We start from the raw sequence: 21,050 nt of genomic DNA, 5'->3' as shown, positions 1-21,050 counted from the left end.
CCTCTGCTCACATTAGTCACTAGTGGTGGGAGCTTTGGTGCACTTCTCGGCCTGCTTGTTAATCTTTAGCACCATCACCTTGTATAAGGTGTGTAGAAAATTTCCAAACACGGCATGCGTGGGTTGAAGGCAAACACAAAATTTACTTCTCGCAAAATCTCTGGGATCTTCTAAGCAGGAATATGAGTGCAGGACAAAGGAATCAGCTAACAGGTGTGACCGTGTGTGTAATGTATATCCTGTACACTGTATTATCCTTATTTTTGGAATTTAACAGTTCTTATTTTACACACCATGAGCTGAGGGCTTCCTGCATAAATCCACTGTTTTTTTTTTTGTTTTTTTTTATATTTATTTCATTCATTTAAAAGAAAAACAGAAAAGCAAAAAACAAAAGCACCACAATACCAGAATGAAAAGGAGCAGAAAGAAGAACAAGTCTTATGATTTCTGCCCCTTTTAACAATACAATCTTTCAATATACAGCATCATAGTCAACATTATTTAACAGATTGCATTTCTTTAACTTGTCACATACCACTGACCCATTTCATAATTATGACCATTAATTAATAGATTACATCACTGACAGGTTACATTTAAACTTAAGACACTCCAAACATTATTAACAGTTTGACTTTCTTGCAGCCCACTGACTTACTTCATAGTTTCATACTTACTTAATACATCTAATTTAATATGTTTTTTAAATAATTTAAGCGACCTTAATTCTTTAATTTCTTTATTAAGATTGTTCCATAATTTGACACCATTTACTGCAATACTCCTTTCCTTTACTTTGGTTCTAAATCTTGGTTTTTTAAAGACTTCTATTCCTTTCAATTTCTAACTACTTACTCTTTTTTCAAACATATTTTGAATGTTTGTTGGTAAAGTATTTTTATTAACTTGGTACATCGTTTGTAATATTTTCAAATCGACTAAATCATGAAATTTAAGTACCCTATACTTAATAAACAATGGATTAGATGGATCTCTAAAACCACTGTTACTAATCACTTTTAAAGCTCTTTTCTGCAAAATAAATAAAGGTTGTATATAGGTTGTATATGTTGATCCCCAGATTTCTACACAGTAAGTTAAATATGGGACAATCAATGAATTGTACAATGTTAATAAACCATAACTATTTAATGAATATTTTACTTTATGCAAAACAGCAATGACTTTCGCTATTTTTCCTTTTATGTAATTTATGTGTGACTTCCATGTAAGATCTTCATCAATCATGACTCCTAAAAATTTCATTTCTTTTACCCTTTGTATATCCATTCCATCTATTTGTAATGACACATTATTTTTTTTCACTCTATCATTAAACAATATGAAATTTGTCTTATTAATATTTAGTGACAATCTGTTTATATCAAATCAATGTTTAACTTTTTCACTGCTGCATGCTGTTGTGCGCCAGCACTGTGTATGCATCTGATGATTTCTCCAAACTGCATGAATAACATCCAGTGTGTTGTCCATCTCACTTATTTTTGTATCTTACAGTCCTCATATTACAAGCTGAGGGGTTCCTGCACAAATCCACTGTTCATGTCTCCTTCACGTTTCTTTATCCAAACGCCATCAAATAGCATCTGATTGTTGTCCAACGCATGCTTATTTGACCATCTGGTTTATTTTTGGAATTATGTAAAAGTCCTTATGTTAAGTAACAGCACAGGTTGTCGTGTGCACATGTGCTTCATGGAGTTCCTGTCCATTATTAAACTTGTCACCGGATAAATGCTGAAAAAAGGTGCAACTTATACTCTGCTGCAACTTATGTAAGTGCCTTCGGCTGCTCTCTTGTTTGCACTCGGGGTCGCCACAGCATATCCAGGGTGGATCTGCATGTTGAATTGGCACAGGGTTTTACGCCGGATGCCCTTCCTGACACAACTCCACATTACATGGAGAAATGTGGCAGGGGTGGGATTTGAACCCGGAACCTTCTGCACTGAAACCAAGCGCATTAACCACTTGGCCACCACCCCTGCCTCTGCTGCAACTTATAAACTCTGGAAAATTCAGCACCTTTATGGGGGTTATATTTCATATTAGCCTCAACTAGCTCACACTAGCAGGCTAACTGCGGTTTTGGTAAAGGTTAGTATGTCGTCGTTGTGCTCCCTGTAATGAGGAGAGTGTGCTTTGTTTTTCCTGTAGGTGAGCATTTACAGAAGTTGATTCCCATGGTGGTGAAGTTCACCCACGTGGAGGACGATGAGCTCAGAGAATATTGTTTCCAGGCCTTTGAAGCTTTTCTACAAAGGTCTCTACACAAACCCTTTCTTGTCTTTCACAGCCCCACTTTCTCTTATTCACACTGTCTTTGATTGACAGGTGTCCAAAGGAAATGTCGCCCCACATTGCCACAGTGACCCAGCTTTGTCTTAAGTTCATAACCTTTGACCCCAACTACAACTATGATGAGGATGAGGAGGAGGAAGACAGCATGGATACAGAAGATGGACTTGATCAAGGTTTGTGCAACAGCGGTCAGCAATGAATGTGTGACTTTTTGTTAGTACTGTGTCCAAAAAGCATGTTCCCATTTTATTTGGAAAAATGATCAGCGATCCCATAATCACAGGATAGATTAGAAAGTGAATTTTAGCCACAAAGCATTGAGAAACTGTGCAAGATTCAAAGTTCTTTACAGAGCTAAACAAATACCTAACATCAGATCTATGAAGTCGAAGCTTAATTTATTAAAATTAACTTTATTTTTTATTTTATGAGGACACAAGTAGCTCAACTCAAAAAACACATACTATCGAAATATTTTAGATGCAGGAGACCTCAAGCTTAATTGTAAGCTAGCTCAATCTTAGTTAGCCTACACAAGCCAACTAGTTTGCCAAGTCATTGTGATGGTTGAGCTAGGCTATTTTGTTTGCTAAAATTAGCATGGTAGGTATGTGAACATGACTTTCTGTGATACGTGTGCATTGCTGATATGTTTTTTTCTTATGATTAGACTGTGGGTAGGGTGGACATTAAGGGCCTTTCACACATAGTGCGAAGTTTGGATGAAGTGCGCATGACGCAGGAATTGTGTGCGAACTGTGTAATTGTCCCTGCCTCTAACACCTTGTACACCTGTTGCTACAACTATTTGCACACACCAGCGGCTGAAAGACAAAGTGTGCGCTGTGCGAACCCATCACACCCTAGGGTTGCCATCCGTCCCTTGAAAAACGGAATTGTCCCTTATTTGGAAATAAAAGTGTGCGTTCCGTATTGACCTGAAACGGGACGCAGTTTGTCCCGTATTTCTGTGAGAATCAAAAAGTCTGGCACTTTATATGGAAACGTACGGTAAATTTGATCCCAGCCTCTCTCCTGCTCTTCACCAATGAGCTGACAGACACGAGTTGATGATACAGAATCACTCTTATCTCATTGGTCGAGGGACATCTGCTCGCAAGAAGATCCCGGACGAGAATCATGAGCCGACGATGGTCGTCGGACGACCATAGCAGCATGACTGATACCGACACTGGCACTGCAGATACGCCTACGAACAGCAATGTCTGTAACGTCGTTACTCCTCCTCGAAAAAAAACAAAACAAAAAAGAAAGCAAAAATACATGGGCAAATGGGAAAAGGTGCACGACAACAGCTATAAGTATTGTTTACTTTTTCAGACTTTCACTGTTACATTGTTTTGGATGACTTTTTTTTTGTTAATTTATACACTTTTATAACAATAACACGACAGAGAAAGATTTATTTTTAAAGACATTTTTTTTATACTTTGAAGCAGGACAGGATGCTCATATTAAAATTGTGAGTGAAAATTTATTTTGCACTAAAAATAAATTGCTAAATAATAATTTGTTTTCCGCATGTTCATATCATAACAAATGCATGTGTGCATCTACTTAAATTAAGGGTCAAGTCAATAGTCAAATGGTTAAAAATCGTTTCACACACACGCTGGGAAGGGTGAAGGCAATGGTCAGTTGGCCGGTCCATGGAAATAGAGACCTGGAATGGACGTCACGTGACTAGCGGCGTGCTGCACGGCGGCCATTACTGAGGGTGGAGAGAGACCTTGATCCTGTTAAATAGAAGCTATATGAGGAGAAAAAAGGCAGCCAGTGCTCCACCATCAACTGCACGAACCACAAAAACAAATTCTCCAATACTAAAATGAACTGTACAAGAGCCTTAATGTGATTATGTAAAACCAATGTCTATTTTAAAGTCATTATGCCGCAATTTAATGTCAGTATACTGAGACTATAACTCAACGCCATAAGTTCTTTTCATTAAGCTGCGTTCACATGCGGAAACAAAAATGTTTAAATATATTTATGTCTATATATATACTTGCAGCTGTTGTTTAATATGATATGTACATGGTGGTCACAGGAGGCATTTAAATTTTAACAGTGTGGTTGGAGGGGATGGAGGAGGTACTTTTTACCCTGACTGAGGGTCAAAAGTCATAAATTCTGAATGGCTTTATATCTACTTGTAATAAAATGTTAGTAAAAATCATATATATGTTGTTGTCATTAAAAGACTAGCAGTAATATTACAGTGGAAAAAGCAGCAAGGTAAATGAGCACAATGGCAAGGCATACTTCAGATTAATATTTTAATACATAAGGATTTTTTTATCCAGACATGTATGGGTTCGTTAGACCTTTTAATTACCATGAATACAACTTACAAGGCTTCATTTATAAAAATCCATCGAGACATGCATAGGTGCATTGGAAAGAGCTTTCAAAGGGCTTTGAAACAAGCCTACATTTATTAAAATCCATTAAGAAGTAGTGACGCTAGTGCAAAAAAAGCAGTCAGTTTATTATTGATGAGCTGCACATTTCCACCCTTAGTAATGGCGCCTTCCTGTCCTGAGTGACGCTAATAGAGGCGTGCATGTCCATTCCAGTCTATATTTCCATGGGCTGGTCAGCCCTGCCAGTGAGGTGTCCCTTATTTATTTTTCAGAGAGTTGGCAACCCTATCACACCCTCTCACGCAGGTGTTGGCCAAATTCCAAGTGACATGCAGGAACATCTAACACTGCTCGCATGACACTTAGAAAATGTGTGGCCAGTCGCACTGTTTACACGACAGCAGACTGCAGGCGACCAGTGTCGTACTCGCAGAGAAATTTGTCTAAGTTCCACACAATTGTGGCTTTGGTGTGTGCACTGAGAACTGACAGGAGGTGTGGCTATGACAGAAGAGGCTGTGGTGATCTGTCATTCTAGACATCCCAGGTGGACAACACTTATTGTGTTTGGACAGACATGGACTAACACCTGTCCACTGTGAGGTGCGTGTTTTTGAATGCTGCACTTGCGTGGATATTAGGGCTGAAGCTATCGATTATTTTAGTGATCGAGTATTCTATCGAGTATTCTATCGATTAATCGAGTATCAGATAAATCAGATAAAAAGTACTTTTGCGTTTTTAAACATCATCAATAGTCCAAAGTCTTGACATTTTGCTGAAATGGTGATGGGATGTGTCTTTCCGTTTTGTTTTATTAACCATTTAAAAAAAAATTTTTTTTTCTGTTGGTGGAGAGGTTCCCTGCATGATTTTTTTTTTTTTTAATCCCTGTCTCTACGATTCAGCAGATGCATTTCAGCTGGAGGTTGAACATGCAAGCCTCGCAGTCAGTTTTTTTATTATATTTTATTTAATGCTGCATTTACACATAGGCAGGATGCATTACGAATGTCATATTTGCATCATTCTTGGCACATTCCTGACATTCTTAACGTGACAACGCATCTGAATAGGTTTCTTAATAGTACGTGTTGGTGCGTGATATTCGTGATTTTCGTGGAGCATGTTTTTGGCTGTCAACAAAATCTTTCACGAATGTATCTATAAAAAAAATTGATTGATTGAATTTGCCAGCAACACGTGCCGTTAATCATAACACGTGGTAACAGGTTGCAGCTGTTCCTGAGGACACCTGATGCCTCTGCTTCAAATGATCACATTCGTGATCAGCGGCCAAGAATTTATACTTCGTGGCATTTGTGACTTGTCATCGTTATGTGTAAACACAGAATACGTTACAGTGTTTGTGAGGTGTTGTGTGTTGCCCAAAAAAGTGAAAATTAAAAAGCGCAACACTCAGTGCGAGTCTGAGCAAAACACAGTTGAAAGAGTGGACTTTTGCTGAGAGGATCTTCTTTCAGAAAGTGTGTGGTTGGGAACGGAGCTGTAGCTGTGTGAGGTGCTCCCCTCACACCAGGCAGAGAGATAGCAGCCTGCCGCCGGGCGAATAGTCACTTAACACGTAGAGTGGACCGTGTGTTTTTTAAAAATAGACAAACACTTTAAATGCGCAGTAGATCTGTTTCAGATAATTAATGTGGACCGTCTTTCTCTTAAAAGGCTATTTTTTGTCTTTGTGTGTCGCATTGGAAAGCTGTAGCTCTCATTGCTAATTTCATTAGCTGTTATGCTTTAGTCTTCTTCTGTTTTTTTTTTTCTGGGGCCTGGCATATGTACTACTACAATGTTAAGTGAAGCTTCGAGGCACAGAATTTGCCTCAAACATTTTTTTGTAACTGAATTATTCGAGTTGCTTGACTAATCTTTTCAGCCCTAGTGGATATAAGTAAAAACATATATTGCATATATCAGAACATGCAGTAGGTGATGTGACATCACGTCACCCACGTGAGCTCTGTTCCACATGACGAAGTGTTTGTGTTGCGGTGCGCTGTCCACAAGACATGCGTGTTGGGCAGAACACGTGCGCGGCCGACTGGATGCACCGGACCAGTAGTTCTGGACATCAGAGCACACTGCTTCTCATTCATGTCATTTCATGACTGTATGTCTGTGACCATGGGTCATCTACAGAGGAACAGACGGATCATATTTGTACTGCTTGCTTGATAAATATGGTGCTTTTATATGGTGTGTGATTTAATTTTTTTTTTTTTTGTAATACTTCCATGTCCTTCCTGATATGAGGCAGATTCCCGCAGTTTTCAAAGGACAGCTCCGTAGCTCGGTGGTAAAGTCTCTGACTGGCAATCAGAGCTTTTGGAAGGCGCGAGTTTGCGTCCTGTAGGTGGTATATATTTTTTATTTATTTTTTTTATTCCACATGAGCGGCGCGATGTGGTCCCACAGGTACCAGCTGGTTTTAATTTTTAGTTATTCCACATAAGCGGTGTGATGTGGTCCCACAGGTACCGGCTGGTTTTTATTTTCTTATTTATTCCACATAAGCAGCGCGATCATGTGGTGTACGTCGCACTGTTCCTGCTCGACAGACACCACCGCGTGCATGAACTCTTGCACCGGGCTCGTGCACGCCTGGCCGTCGGCGCGATGTTTCGTGGTGCGAAAATTTGAACTGTTTCACGCTGTGTTGCTGTTTTCGTACAGACGTCGACCAAACATCGCACTGTGTGTGAAGGGGTCCCAAGGTTGCTTTTTGTGACCACTTGTCGGTGCTTTACTGTGATGCTCTTATTTTCAGAAGGCTTGTAAGTCAGAACGCCTTGTAGTTAGAAAATCACTTGGGTTCCATTGATAAAGCCTAACCCTCATTCCAAACGCTAACCTAACCCTTAACCCTGTCACCAGCCCCAAGCCAAACCCTTGATCCAAACCACAGCCCTAACTCAAACTCCTAACATGAACCCATAATGCACAGTAAGTTTTGCAGAGTAAAATTTACTCTGCTGGGGTAACATTTGGTACCAGTCCAAATAGAGTTAAATATAGTCTAACACAGTGCTAAATCAACTCTTACTGGAGTAGAAACACTTGATTTGACAAGATGGTAAAGCTGATTTCACTCTATAATAGAGTGTATTTTACTCTGTTTAGACTGGGACCAAATGTTATCCCAGCAGAGTATATTTTACTCAGCAAAATTTACTGTGTGCTAGCTCTACTCTTAACTCCAGTCCTAACCCTATTGAATTCATAACATCTAACTCCTAACCATAGCCATAACCCGTAATGCCAGCTCTAATTCCTAGCCCTAACCCAGATATCCACATAACCTGCATAAAATATAGTTACTGCCTCCTGTTCAGCTTCTATCACACCATGTACAGTAGATATTTACACTCAACAAAAATCTAAACGCAACACTTTTGGTTTTGCTCCCATTTTGTATGAGATGAACTCAAAGATCTAAAACATTTTCCACATACACAATATCACCATTTCTCTCAAATATTGTTCACAAACCAGTCTAAATCTGTGATAGTGAGCACTTCTCCTTTGCTGAGATAATCCATCCCACCTCAAAGGTGTGCCATATCAAGATGCTGATTAGACACCATGATTAGTGCACAGGTGTGCCTTAGACTGCCCACAATAAAAGGCCACTCTGAAAGGTGCAGTTTTATCACACAGCACAATGCCACAGATGGCGCAAGATTTGAGGGAGCGTACAATTGGCATGCTGACAGCAGGAATGTCAACCAGAGCTGTTGCTCGTGTATTGAATGTTCATTTCTCTACCATAAGCCGTCTCCAAAGGCGTTTCAGAGAATTTGGCAGTACATCCAACCAGCCTCACAACAGCAGACCACGTGTAACCACACCAGCCCAGGACCTCCACATCCAGCATGTTCACCTCCAAGATCGTCTGAGACCAGCCACTCGGACAGCTGTTGAAACAGTCGGTTTGCATAACCAAAGAATTTCTGCACAAACTGTCAGAAACCATCTCAGGGAAGCTCATCTGCATGCTCGTCATCCTCATCGGGGTCTCGACCTGACTCCAGTTCGTCGTCGTAACCGACTTGAGTGGGCAAATGCTCACATTCGCTGGCGTTTGGCACGTTGGAGAGGTGTTCTCTTCACGGATGAATCCCGGTTCACACTGTCCAGGGCAGATGGCAGACAGCGTGTGTGGCGTCGTGTGGGTGAGCGGTTTTCTGATGTCAATGTTGTGGATCGAGTGGCCCATGGTGGCGGTGGGGTTATGATATGGGCAGGCGTCTGTTATGGACGAAGAACACAGGTGCATTTTATTGATGGCATTTTGAATGCACAGAGATACCGTGACGAGATCCTGAGGCCCATTGTTGTGCCATACATCCAAGAACATCACCTCATGTTGCAGCAGGATAATGCACGGCCCCATGTTGCAAGGATCTGTACACAATTCTTGGAAGCTGAAAATGTCCCAGTTCTTGCATGGCCGGCATACTCACCGGACATGTCACCCATTGAGCATGTTTGGGATGCTCTGGACCGGCGTATACGACAGCGTGTACCAGTTCCTGCCAATATCCAGCAACTTTGCACGGCCATTGAAGAGGAGTGGACCAACATTCCACAGGCCACAATTGACAACCTGATCAACTCTATGCGAAGGAGATGTGTTGCACTGCATGAGGCAAATGGTGGTCACACCAGATACTGACTGGTATCCCCCCCCCCAATAAAACAAAACTGCACCTTTCAGAGTGGCCTTTTATTGTGGGCAGTTTAAGGCACACCTGTGCACTAATCATGGTGTCTAATCAGCATCTTGGTATGGCACACCTGTGAGGTGGGATGGATTATCTCAGCAAAGGAGAAGTGCTCACTATCACAGATTTAGACTGGTTTGTGAACAATATTTGAGGGAAATGGTGATATTGTGTATGTGGAAAAAGTTTTAGATCTTTGAGTTCATCTCATACAAAATGGGAGCAAAACCAAAAGTGTTGCATTTATATTTTTGTTGAGTGTATGTAAAAATTATTTTAGGCACCCTGACTAGAATTAAATTAATGGTTTGCTATACGAGGTCTGTCAATAAAGCAACGGTCCTTTTTATTTTTTTCAAAAACTATATGGATTTCATTCATATGTTTTTACGTCAGACATGCTTGAACCCTCGTGCGCATGCGTGAGTTTTTCCACGCCTGTCGGTGACGTCATTCACCTGTGAGCACTCCTTGTGGGAGGAGTCGTCCAGCCCCTCGTCGGAATTCCTTTGTCTGAGAAGTTGCTGAGAGACTGGCGCGTTGTTTGATCAAAATTTTTCTAAACCTGTGAGACACATCGAAGTGGACACGGTTCGAAAAGTTAAGCTGGTTTTCAGTGAAAATTTTAACGGCTGATGAGAGATTTTGAGGTGATTCTGTCGCTTTAAGGACTTCCCACGGTGCGAGATGTCGCTCAGCGCTCTCAGGCGCCGTCGTCAGCCTGTTTCAAGCTGAAAACCTCCACATTTGAGGCTCTATTGATCCAGGACGTCGTGAGAGAACAGAGAAGTTTCAGAAGAAGTCGGTTTCAGCATTTTATCCGGATATTCCACTGTTAAAGGAGATTTTTTTAATGAAAGACGTGTGGACGGATCCGCGCGTCGGGACGCAGCCGACGCGGTGCGGCGGCACAGGAAAAACACCTCCGTGTTGATAACCATTTGTAAAATCCAGGCGGCTTTTGATGGCTTTCAGTGGAGTGAGTATATGAGAAATTGTTTAACAGCAGGACATGTTCCAACTTGTCCTTAAGGCTTTCAACAGAGGTGTTTTTCCTGTGGCGGAGCGTCGCGGCGGCTGTGAGCAGACGCGCGGACCCGTCCGCACGTCTTTCATTAAAAAAATCTCCTTTAACAGTGGAATATCCGGATAAAATGCTGAAACCGACTTCTTCTGAAACTTCTCTGTTCTCTCACGACGTCCTGGATCAATAGAGCCTGAAATGTGGAGGTTTTCAGCTTGAACAGGCTGACGACGGCGGCTGAGAGCGCTGAGCGTCGTCTCGCACCGTGGGAAGTCCTTAAAGCGACAGAATCACCTCAAAATCTCTCATCAGCCGTTAAAATTTTCACTGAAAACCAGCTTAATTTTTCGAACCGTGTCCACTTCGATGTGTCTCACAGGTTTAGAAAAAAGTTTGATCAAACAACGCGCCAGACTCTCAGCAACTTCTCAGACAAAGGAATTCCGACGAGGGGCTGGACGACTCCTCCCACAAGGAGTGCTCACAGGCGAATGACGTCACCGACAGGCGTGGAAAAACTCACGCATGCGCACGAGGGTTCAAGCATGTCTGACGTAAAAACATATGAATGAAATCCATATAGTTTTTGAAAAAAATAAAAAGGACCGTTACTTTATTGACAGCCCTCGTATATCTTGTGATCTTTGAGTACAAACTGTCGCTTTCATCCAGAATCAGATGATGAGTATAGTGATGATGATGATATGAGCTGGAAAGTACGGCGTTCCTCAATCAAGTGTCTGGAGGTGTTGATCATCACACGCAGGGATCTCCTCCTCTCCTTCTACTCGTCCATTTGCCCGGCTCTGCTCTCACGATTCAAAGAGCGTGAGGAGAATGTGCGGGCTGATGTCTTCACAGCATTTTCAACCCTACTGAGGCAAACACGAGCAGGATTGGGACACCACAGCTTTACTGCAAGCAGTTCAGACCAAGGGGAAGACCAGGAGGAGGATCCTGCCGTTGCCATGTTGAAGAAACAGGTATGGGTTGGGAATTACGTGACGAGTGCTGATTCATTAAAGTTCCCCAATGTATTTTAGTCAGAGTTATACTAATCTACGAATAACAAGTTGGTTGTTGTTATTGGTGTTACACTACAGCCTTTATTAAAGGTTTTTGAAATGGAGCCATATCTCTGCCTGGTGGACATTTGCCAGTAATGCGGGTACAATAGAGTTTTGCCAAGAGACTAGGGGTGGCGAAGTAGAATGAACTTTGATATTTCCGATGTCATTTAGTGAGCGCAATAAATCTTAATGGTTGAGGAAAAACATCAATCGATGGAGCTTGCTGTTTCTGTTTTTTGAGAAGGTGTGGTTAAAGTGGTGGGCTCCAGACCAGAAGCTCCCCTGCTTGGTGCAAGGTCAGACTGGAAAATCATTAAGGTGCATTCTGCAAGGACCTTAAGGCATACTATATATGTGTGTGTGTATATCTATGTTGATTAGCAACATTATTTACGTAGAACAGCAAACTCATTAAACTCATCACTAATTGAAGCGTTAGCTAATGCAACACAAAAAGCACTAACTAAGTGCTACAAACCATCAGATGACAAAGTAAAACCTCTTAAATCATTCTAAAGTCATTTTTTAAGCAGAAACGAGGCGATAATTGGTTAAACGCTGCTGACGCTCCGACATGACACATGCATAGTGAAGGCAGGGGACCGACCAGACGGGGGGTGGGGGAGTATGCAGTATGGGAAAATGTTATTCTTCTACTTTCAGATGGACACGGTACAGTATGTTTCTGCGATTGGAACATCTCAGCTGTCTAGTCAGCTGACTTTCTCTTCAGTTTTTGGTTCAGATCAGTTTGGCTAAATTTCTCTGAAATGCACAAAAAGTCTGGAAATTTGAACAGCACTTCCAGAAGGCTTGCGACGTCGCATAATTCCATTGTGCTCTGGGTCCACGTCTGGAAGTTTCCACTTCCTCACAGTGTGCAGAAGATTTACATTGATCTTATGTTAGGACACTTGACCTCCTGCTTCCTCTTGCATTTTGTCTCTGCTGCAAACTGTTTTCACTGGGTTGATGCTCACTGTTGCCAGCTGCTCTTTTGGAGAATATCATCAGAGGATGTTGTTTAAAAGCCTTTTCACTTTGCCACATGTTTGGACCGTGATGTCAGAGCAGATGATGATGCGAGTTCGTTCTCTGCAGGTGGCTGTGATTGTGAAGGCTCTGCACAGACAGCTGAAAGAAAAGAGCGTTAAATCTCGACAGGGCTGCTTCAGTCTCCTGACTGAACTGGCCCACACGGTTCCTGGAGCCCTCGAGCAACATCTACCTGCTCTGATACCTGGTACGTGCTTTGAAAGCTGCAGGTGATGTCACACAGCTCACATTGTTCCTTTGGCTCTTCATTTCTGTCCTTTTTATTTTCCTTTCCTTTCCTTGTTTCTGGTTCTTTCCTCCCTCCTGCATCCAGGTATTGTCTTCTCGCTGACTGACAAGTCGACCTCATCCACCATGAGGATCGACGCTCTCTCCTTCTTCCACGTGCTCCTCCGCTCTCACCCTCCTCAAGCCTTTCAGCCGCACATGCAGGTTCTATACACCACCTGTTGATGCTTTTCTTCAACTATTGAAGTACAAAAAGCATGTTCTAGAAATCGTTGTCAGTTTAAACTGTATTTTTTTTTTTTCAGTTTAGCTGTTTGTAGACAAATTTATAAACCCGCTGTCATCTAAATTATTTTTGAATATTTTTCTATTTGAGCTGTTTTCTTTTGTTTAAAACTGGATTTTTCAGCAGAGCATCGGCTAAAATTTTATGATTTGATCACTTTGGAATCCAAAATCAAAAGAACATGTAATGGAGTCAAATAAATTCTTAAAGATTAAGACCATAAAACATTTATTGAACACTGTCATATTCATGTATGATTGTTGAACAGCATGTATGTTGTACAATTACAACATACATGATTATCCCCCCCCACACAACCCAGTAGAAAAGGATTTTATTTAAATTTAGCTGTGAAAGAAAGATAAAAGGGTCAATCAAGTGAGATATACAGTTAATGGTGTATGTGAGAGAGAGAGAGAGAGAGAGAGAGAGAGAGGGTGTTCTCACTCACAAGTTTACATTTTCTGATTTTTAACAGTGACTATGTTGTAGAACTCAAACAACACATAACTCATCACAACCCCGCAGAAAGGATTTTGCATGAATTTAGCTGAAGCAGGCAGTTCTTCCAGGGATTTGGAGTTATATGTAACTTGAAAGGAGCTTGTTTGTGTGTATTTATTTCATCTCCAAAGTCTAAGTCTGATGCCTACCAAGGCTAACTTTGCATGTGAGTTAATGGGTGAATCTATGGTAATGGAATAACAATGACAGCAAATTCTAGCCATATTTTGACTTACCATTCAAATGAGCTCTGATTATAATTCCGTTACTGCGGAAGTACCTTAATGATACAAAATGGATAGAATGAGTTGAGGTCTTGAAAGGTTTTGTCACTCCTGCAGGTGCTGCTCCCCCCAGTGGTCGCATGTGTGGAAGACACTTTCTATAAAATCACCTCAGAGGCTCTGCTGGTCATCCAGCAGCTGGTCAGGGTCATGAGACCGCTGGAACACACCACCACCGTGGGACAATTTGACCCAAAGTCTTTTGTTAGAGAGGTACATATGGATTTTGCACAGATTTGCTTTGTTCTCATTTATATTTGAGTATTTTCATTAACATTAACTAACAATAGAACATTAAAGTGTAGGTGACACCAAAAAATGTGCACAAATAATCACTAAAAATGATGAAATGTTGATATTTCAAAAAGTCCTGAACAATAAAAGTCGATAAGTGCACAGTTGAAGGTTAAACAGCAGCTGTCTGAAGCCTGCGCTCTATTTCAGCCCCCAGGCACGTCCATGTTGTTGCTACATCATCACCAGAATGGCACCTGCTGATTCAAGCCCAATCAGTTGTAAACACGGTGGTGGTCGAGCTGCTTTCAGATGATTTATTTTTCGAGTGAGGAGCTTTTTTTTTTTTTTTTTTTTAAGTCCAGTCTGAAGGTGTTTCTGAAGAAGCTGTGGAGGACATAGCCGTATGGTTTTGAGCCTTATTTAGACCACAGTGAGGGAGAAGAAACCTTGGAGGAAAACCCTCAGTCTGACAACAGTGATGATATTGGCAGAGTTCAGAACAAAGAATGGTGATTATAAAATAAATAAATAATGCAGGCAATTTCAGCATGCAGGTGGAGATGATAAACTTTTTTTTGCCCGCTCTTTGGTGTAATCAACTGATTAAAAAAAAAAGTTTTACTATCTGTGACATCAGAAAAACAGTGATGAGAAAGTGGATTTTTATTCATGATTTTTTTTTCTGAGAAACAGGTACATACATTTAAAATCCGAAAAATGTCATGAGGGACTGAAAATATCTTTTTTTTTTAAATAAATCTTGTTTCCTTCTTGAATACAGTTAGTGTACTGTACGTTAGTAGCATGACACATGATTAAATATTAAAACCATTCACACAAGGAGTAAATAATATAGTCTTACCTGTCTGTTTTAGTGAGATCATCTTCAATCTGATGAAAATGTCTAAAAATAATTTAATTCATTGTCCTGGCTGAAGAAAATCCATGATGGATTGAGTCTCTGCTGTGTTGTTCCACCGCGGGCGCATTGCACTGCAAGTTGAAAGACTCACAGTCCCTCATCTGCTCATAACGTTTCAGTCTGCATGCGACAAAATTATCCCATGATCCACAAAACAATAAAATTATGTGAAAATACTCAGTTTGATCTCCATGTGGATTGGAGAAGCCGCAGACACCGTGGCTGCGCGCTCGTCAATATAAGTGTTCCACCTGCCATCAAAAGGATTCTGCCGGCAACAATTAACCGTTCTGACACATATAAAAAAACATGCATCACTGACCTGAACCACTCAGTGGAAACGGGGCTGTCAGTAGCATAAATTAATGGGACTATTATGATAATGGTTCTGGCGCTGATGTCACTTCCTCCTTCTTCTCCAATGTCGGGACTCACCAGGAAGTTCCAGTTCAAAATCTAGGGAAGGATAAATTTCAAACTGTTGTTTAATTTTTGTCATAAATACTCAAAAAAAAAAAAAAAAAATTACATATCGTGTCACCTACACTTTAAATTCAGCAATATTTGGTCTGCAGTGAGTAAAAAGATAATTTTTCTTTAAGGTGTTTTCTGTGACACTGAAGAGGTTGAAAGCAACTGACATCGACCAGGAAGTGAAGGAGAGGGCTATCACCTGTATGGGTCACATGGTGTCCCACCTTGGTGACCTCCTGGGGGCAGAGCTGCAGGGCGTGTTGGTCATCTTCCTGGAGAGGTTAAAGAATGAGATTACGAGACTGACTGCAGTGAAAACCATCACCCTCGTCGCTGCTTCTCCGTTAAAGGTTTGGACCATTTTCACAAATTTTAATTGTAATCAGATTGAGACTTTCAAAATTGTTGCTGCAGTTGAATTTATTATTTTTTTAAGTGTCAAACTGAAATCCATATGCAGAAATGTGCATTTGTATAATTTTCACATTGTACTTTTTGGGAAGCTTCTGAAGGAGGGCAGTAAATCATATTTTTTATTACATTGGAAATCTTCTAAAATTCTTACATCAAACATTTTAGTCTTTTTGAAGCCTGTCAGCAACATCTCTTCTACTTGTTTTGTCATTGACATTACAAAAGGTGCTTTATGGAGTTATTCATTTTACATTTGTCAATCTCTTTTTAATATTTAACCTGTGAACAATTTGTAACCTCAGACAAAAATGAGCCATAGTGATGGAGTCTTTAAAAAAAACGTGTGGAACCTTTGTTTAGTTTTGGGGTCATTATCCAAATAGCATCCCCCCCCTCCCCCATGGCAAAAAAGCAGTGGTGTAGCACTGAGGTGCACGTCATCCTGGTGCTTTCATTTAAAAACAAAAGCACTGTGCTTTGGTTGTCCTGTGACAACAGTACATAGCTGATAACAAGCGTACAACCTCTACAGTGATAAAAGCACAACATTCTCCATAAACATTTAGAGTCTGTCCAATCTGCTCCCATAGAGTTTGTCTTCCAGCTCAGCCTGTCATCCTTGTCATCTCCATTATGCCTTATTTCATCTCTGATTACACAAAGCCAGAATGTTCACTCTTGAGTGTGAGCATGAGCATGGATGGACACTGGGAAAGGAAAGGGTGAGGGTTGATTGCAGTCTGAAACCTCATTGCTAGATGTTGCTGAAAATGACCTGATGCTTCTCCTCTGTGCTCTCTCCCTCCTTCAGATCAATCTGTCATCCATCCTGTCTGAAACTTTGGCCGTGCTGGGCTCGTTCCTACGGAAGAACCAGCGGGCTCTGAAACTCAGCTCTCTGGCGTGTCTGACTGCACTGGTCAGCCATCACTCTGCTAGCCTTAAACCGGTGACTCTGGAGCCGGTGCTAAGCGAGTTACCCGCTCTGGTGGATGAGAGCGACATGCATGTGTCACAGGTAACATCTTTCCACCACCTCAAGCCTTAGATTTATTGTATTAATATGCTTAAAATGATATTGAGGCTTCTCTTATTCATCTGGAGCTTTGGTGTGTCATCGGCCTTGTCCAGAATAATTTGAAATGACTTTGAGGAAGGTAATAAGTTTCCATGTTGCTATGGTTACATTCAGACTGGAGTGCCAGTTTTCCAAAACACATTTTATGTCCGTATGATAATAAAATAAACGGTGTACTTTGTCTCTGTTTTAGGTTTCCATCACCTTGATGACCTGCCTGGCGAAGGCCTGCCCTTCCTCCTTAGCTAAGATCAGCTCGTCTGTGCTGCCGCGCATCTTCACTCTCGTACATTCTCCTCTACTTCAAGGCGGAGCGCTGACAGCCATACTGGAGTTCTTACAGGCATTAGTCACGTCCAAAGCCAGTAACATGAACTACAGGTGAAGATGATGAAGTGTTCGTCTGATGTGTTCACTACCTGTTGGAAAAGGAATAGTTGGAAATTATAATTTATTGAAAAAAACTGTTAAATGGGTGAAGTAACTCTGACTCCTGGCTTACTTTAGCACTCATTCCAGCCAAGCTACAACCTGGCGTACCTCAGCCAATTTCCCCAACTGGGGCTGAAGTTGCTCTCATATCTGGACAATATTGGTGTGGAGTTTTCCTGAGTAGTAAGTTGGAACAACTTATGTATAACCTGGGAGGGAACTCTGTATACAACTCAGCATAGCTTGACACAAGTCGAAACCAATGCCCAAGTGTTGGATGTATAGAAATAATATAAGAATTAGATCAGCGGTCTCAAACTGATTCCAGAAAGGGCCAAGAGGTGCAGGTTTTCTTTGCAGCCACACACTCCACCGGGTGATATCAATGATTAACTGATTCCATCTGCTCAAAGTGATGTTAATCAGTAGTTAATGTAAAGGCCTGGTCACACGGCACAAGGCGATCGCTGAACAAAGGAAAAAAGTCCCAGAGACACAAATCGTCAAGAAAAGGTGGATGAATGAACCGGCACTTCTCCCATCACCAAAAAGCCTGAGTGAAGAGCGCATATAAGAACAAAACAAAACCAAAACTAACAAAAGAAAAACAAAGCGAATGGCGACCTTGACGCTTTGCAGCTGCGAGAGCTAGTTGTCTTGACAATAGGTTTGTCAACATGTGTGTGCATGTGTAGAGAAGACTGCAACATGCCCAAATAGTTAAAGTAGTTGATAAAATGTTCTTGTCGCTATTGTTTCTGTATGAAAACGTTGCTTTTCGTCCCACACATGGATGAGTCACATTCAGCTTGTCGGATCTTTCGTTGATCCGTTCAGATATCGTCAGTGTTCGTGCAAGACGTCGGACTTGGGAGGTTGGGCGAAGTTGGACGACAATCAGACGGAACGCTGACGGTACGAGAACTACGGAAACTATTTCACTTCTGCTTGGGACTCCAGCGAGGGCAGTCGTATCTCCTCCTCTCTCCTCTATCTCTGCTTAAAGCTTCAAAGTCCCTACTTCACCAGACTGTGAATTCTTCACACTATATTGGATTAACCATGGAATTGCTCAGCTGGTCTCTGAACGCCATTGACACCATTTTTTTCAATAAGGAAATCAGAATTGGCAAGATGGCTGCCACCAGAACCACGACCCCTCACCTGTCCGTCATGATAAATGAGTTGGGCAAGGCGATACATTCTCAGACTGAGTTAACCCTTGAACTCAGACGCAGATTGGATAACATCTCGGAGCAAGTGCATGCCTTGCAAAGGAAGATGTCGGAGACCAGGGAATACTCATAAATTGGATCTGGTTGTTCATGTGAGCTGCAAAGGTGTTTTCACTGCTCAACCATAAATGTGGCAGGCTTATCAGCCTCTGAAGGACAAAACACCCCATTGTTTTCCTCCAGAAGAATTTCTATGGCCTTGGTGAACCATTCGGCTGCCTTCTTTCTTATCTTCTTCAACTCCAGCACACACGGACAGAAACTGACATAAACTTAACTCATCTGCCACTCACACATGGACATTGACTGATACGCATGCTCCCACCCCCTTCCTTTCCTTTGTGTTCCTGTCCCTATCCCCCACTCCATCCCATCCCCCGCTCACGCCACTCCGTTCCCCCTTCGGGGCGCAGTGCAGTTTTAGCTGCGGCAACTCCCCGTTCCCCCCAAGCTGGCTGCGCATGTTGCTGCAGCACCCCACACTCACATTTCCTCAATTTGGATGACGGACTGTTTCAAAGTTTAGTGTACATAAACAATCAAATGTATATGCGCGGTTGTTTTAATTCTGATGTGGGCCATTATTACGTTCAACTAGTAATAATTGTGGATTAATTACTGTACATTTGTATGAGGTAATTGGATGTGTAATGAATTGCCCTTTTAGGGATCAATAAAGTTGTCTAAGTCTGTCTGAGTCAATGAGGAACCGTCAAGACAGAAAGCAAAATGGAATACGGACAAATTGAAGTTGTCGGCGGGATTCGTTCACATTTTTCAACAGTTTGAAAATTCTGATGAAGCGCCAGCTACAGGAACAAAGCTGGACGACGGCTAAATGATGTCAATGTAAATCCAGATTTCCTGTTTCATTTTGGCCCTTTGTTAGTGCCGTGTGACCGGGGCTTTAATCACCGCATCTCTGGTGGAGATAAAATATTGTCACCTTTCCTTTTCTCTCTCAGTAAATATTGTCCCCCCCCCCCCCCCCCCCATTTATGAGTTATTAAATGTTTCCAGTTTATTTTGGATGATATTGTAGAACATGTTTGTCAGTTTATGTGAAATGCTGACTTATCCGTTTTTTCTTGTCTGCAGTCAGCTGGTGAAGTCTCTCACAGAGCCGTTTTACAGCTCGTCTGGAGACAGCGCTGTCATTCACAGACAGTCCTTCCACTCCGTGGCACGCTGTGTGGCTGCTCTGTCCTCCGCTTGCTCCAAAGACGCTCCCAGCACCGTGTCTGGGCTTATCCACAAGGTTTGTGTTGGTGCTCTCCGAGTGCACCTCACAGGGTCTCATTTCTGATGCATCTTTGTTTTCTTGTTGTTTTCTTTGCAGGTGAAGACTCCTGGTTCTCCCGAGTCTGCTCGCGTCCTGGCTCTGTTGTGCTTGGGGGAGGTAGGGAGGAGCGGCAACCTGGGAGGGAGTAAAGAGGTGCAGGAAGTCATCATGGAGGCCTTCTCCTCCAGCAGTGAAGAGGTAAAACCTCAACCTGAGTTACAGGTTGTGCAAATACAGTTGTATGTAAAAGTTTGGGCGCCCCTGATAATTTTCATGATTTTCCTTTATAAATCATTGGTTGTTTGGATCAATTTCAGTTAAATATATCATATAGCAGACAAACAGTGATATTTGAGAAGTGAAATGAAGTTTATAGGATTTACAGAAAGTGTGGACTGAGGACTAGAGATGGAAAGTAGCTTTTAACTAAATCTTGCATATTTACAATATGTCATGAAAATGTACAAAGTGTTCATTAATGTGCATTGTCCTCATCAAATAAACAGTAAAAGAAAAGAAAGAATATTTAGTAGATCCTCCTTTTGCAGAAATAACAGCCTCTAAATGCTTCCAATGAGAGTCTGGATTCTGGTTGAAGGTATTTCGGACCATTCTTCTTTACAAAACATCTCAGGTTTGTTGGTTTCTGAGCATAAAAATCACACCACAGATTTTCATAAATATTCAGGTCTGGGGACTGAGATGTCCATTCCAGAATGTTGTACTTGTTCCTCTGCATGAATGCCTTAGTAGATTTTGAGCAGTGTTTAGGGTCGTTGTCTTGTTTAAAGATCCAGCCCAGGTGCAACTTCAACTTTGTCACTGATTCATGAACATTGTTCTCAAGAATCTGCTGATGTTGACTGGAATCCATGTGACCCTCAACTTCAACAAGATTCCCAGTACCTGCACTGGCTACACAGCCACTCAGCATGGAACCACCTCCAAATTTTGCTGTCGGTAGCAAGCGTTTTTCTTTCTGTGTTCTTTTTCAGCCATGCATACCGCCCCTTATTATGTCCAAATAACTCAATTTTAGTTTCATCAGTCCACAGCACCTTCTTCCAAAA

The 21,050-nt window shown here is 41.6% G+C and overlaps 1 protein-coding gene across 1 annotated transcript in view; it reads left to right on the top strand.

The window, feature by feature from the left end:
• The window catches only part of cand2 (cullin-associated and neddylation-dissociated 2 (putative)), a 71,851-nt gene that overhangs the window by 20,693 nt on the left and 30,108 nt on the right, over positions 1-21,050 (top strand). The window contains exons 7-17 of the mRNA XM_034165932.1: positions 2,182-2,287; positions 2,359-2,498; positions 11,151-11,461; positions 12,650-12,791; positions 12,918-13,036; positions 13,964-14,119; positions 15,668-15,889; positions 16,765-16,971; positions 17,225-17,412; positions 19,797-19,956; positions 20,038-20,178. Of these exons, the coding sequence (XP_034021823.1) occupies positions 2,182-2,287; positions 2,359-2,498; positions 11,151-11,461; positions 12,650-12,791; positions 12,918-13,036; positions 13,964-14,119; positions 15,668-15,889; positions 16,765-16,971; positions 17,225-17,412; positions 19,797-19,956; positions 20,038-20,178 (1,892 nt within the window). The remainder of the gene's footprint in view (positions 1-2,181; positions 2,288-2,358; positions 2,499-11,150; positions 11,462-12,649; positions 12,792-12,917; positions 13,037-13,963; positions 14,120-15,667; positions 15,890-16,764; positions 16,972-17,224; positions 17,413-19,796; positions 19,957-20,037; positions 20,179-21,050) is intronic.

The sequence above is a fragment of the Thalassophryne amazonica genome, chromosome 3 (assembly GCF_902500255.1).
Source record: "Thalassophryne amazonica chromosome 3, fThaAma1.1, whole genome shotgun sequence".
Taxonomy (NCBI): domain Eukaryota; kingdom Metazoa; phylum Chordata; class Actinopteri; order Batrachoidiformes; family Batrachoididae; genus Thalassophryne; species Thalassophryne amazonica.
Note: the sequence above shows the minus strand (reverse complement) of the source record. Positions and strands in the feature narration are given on the sequence as shown.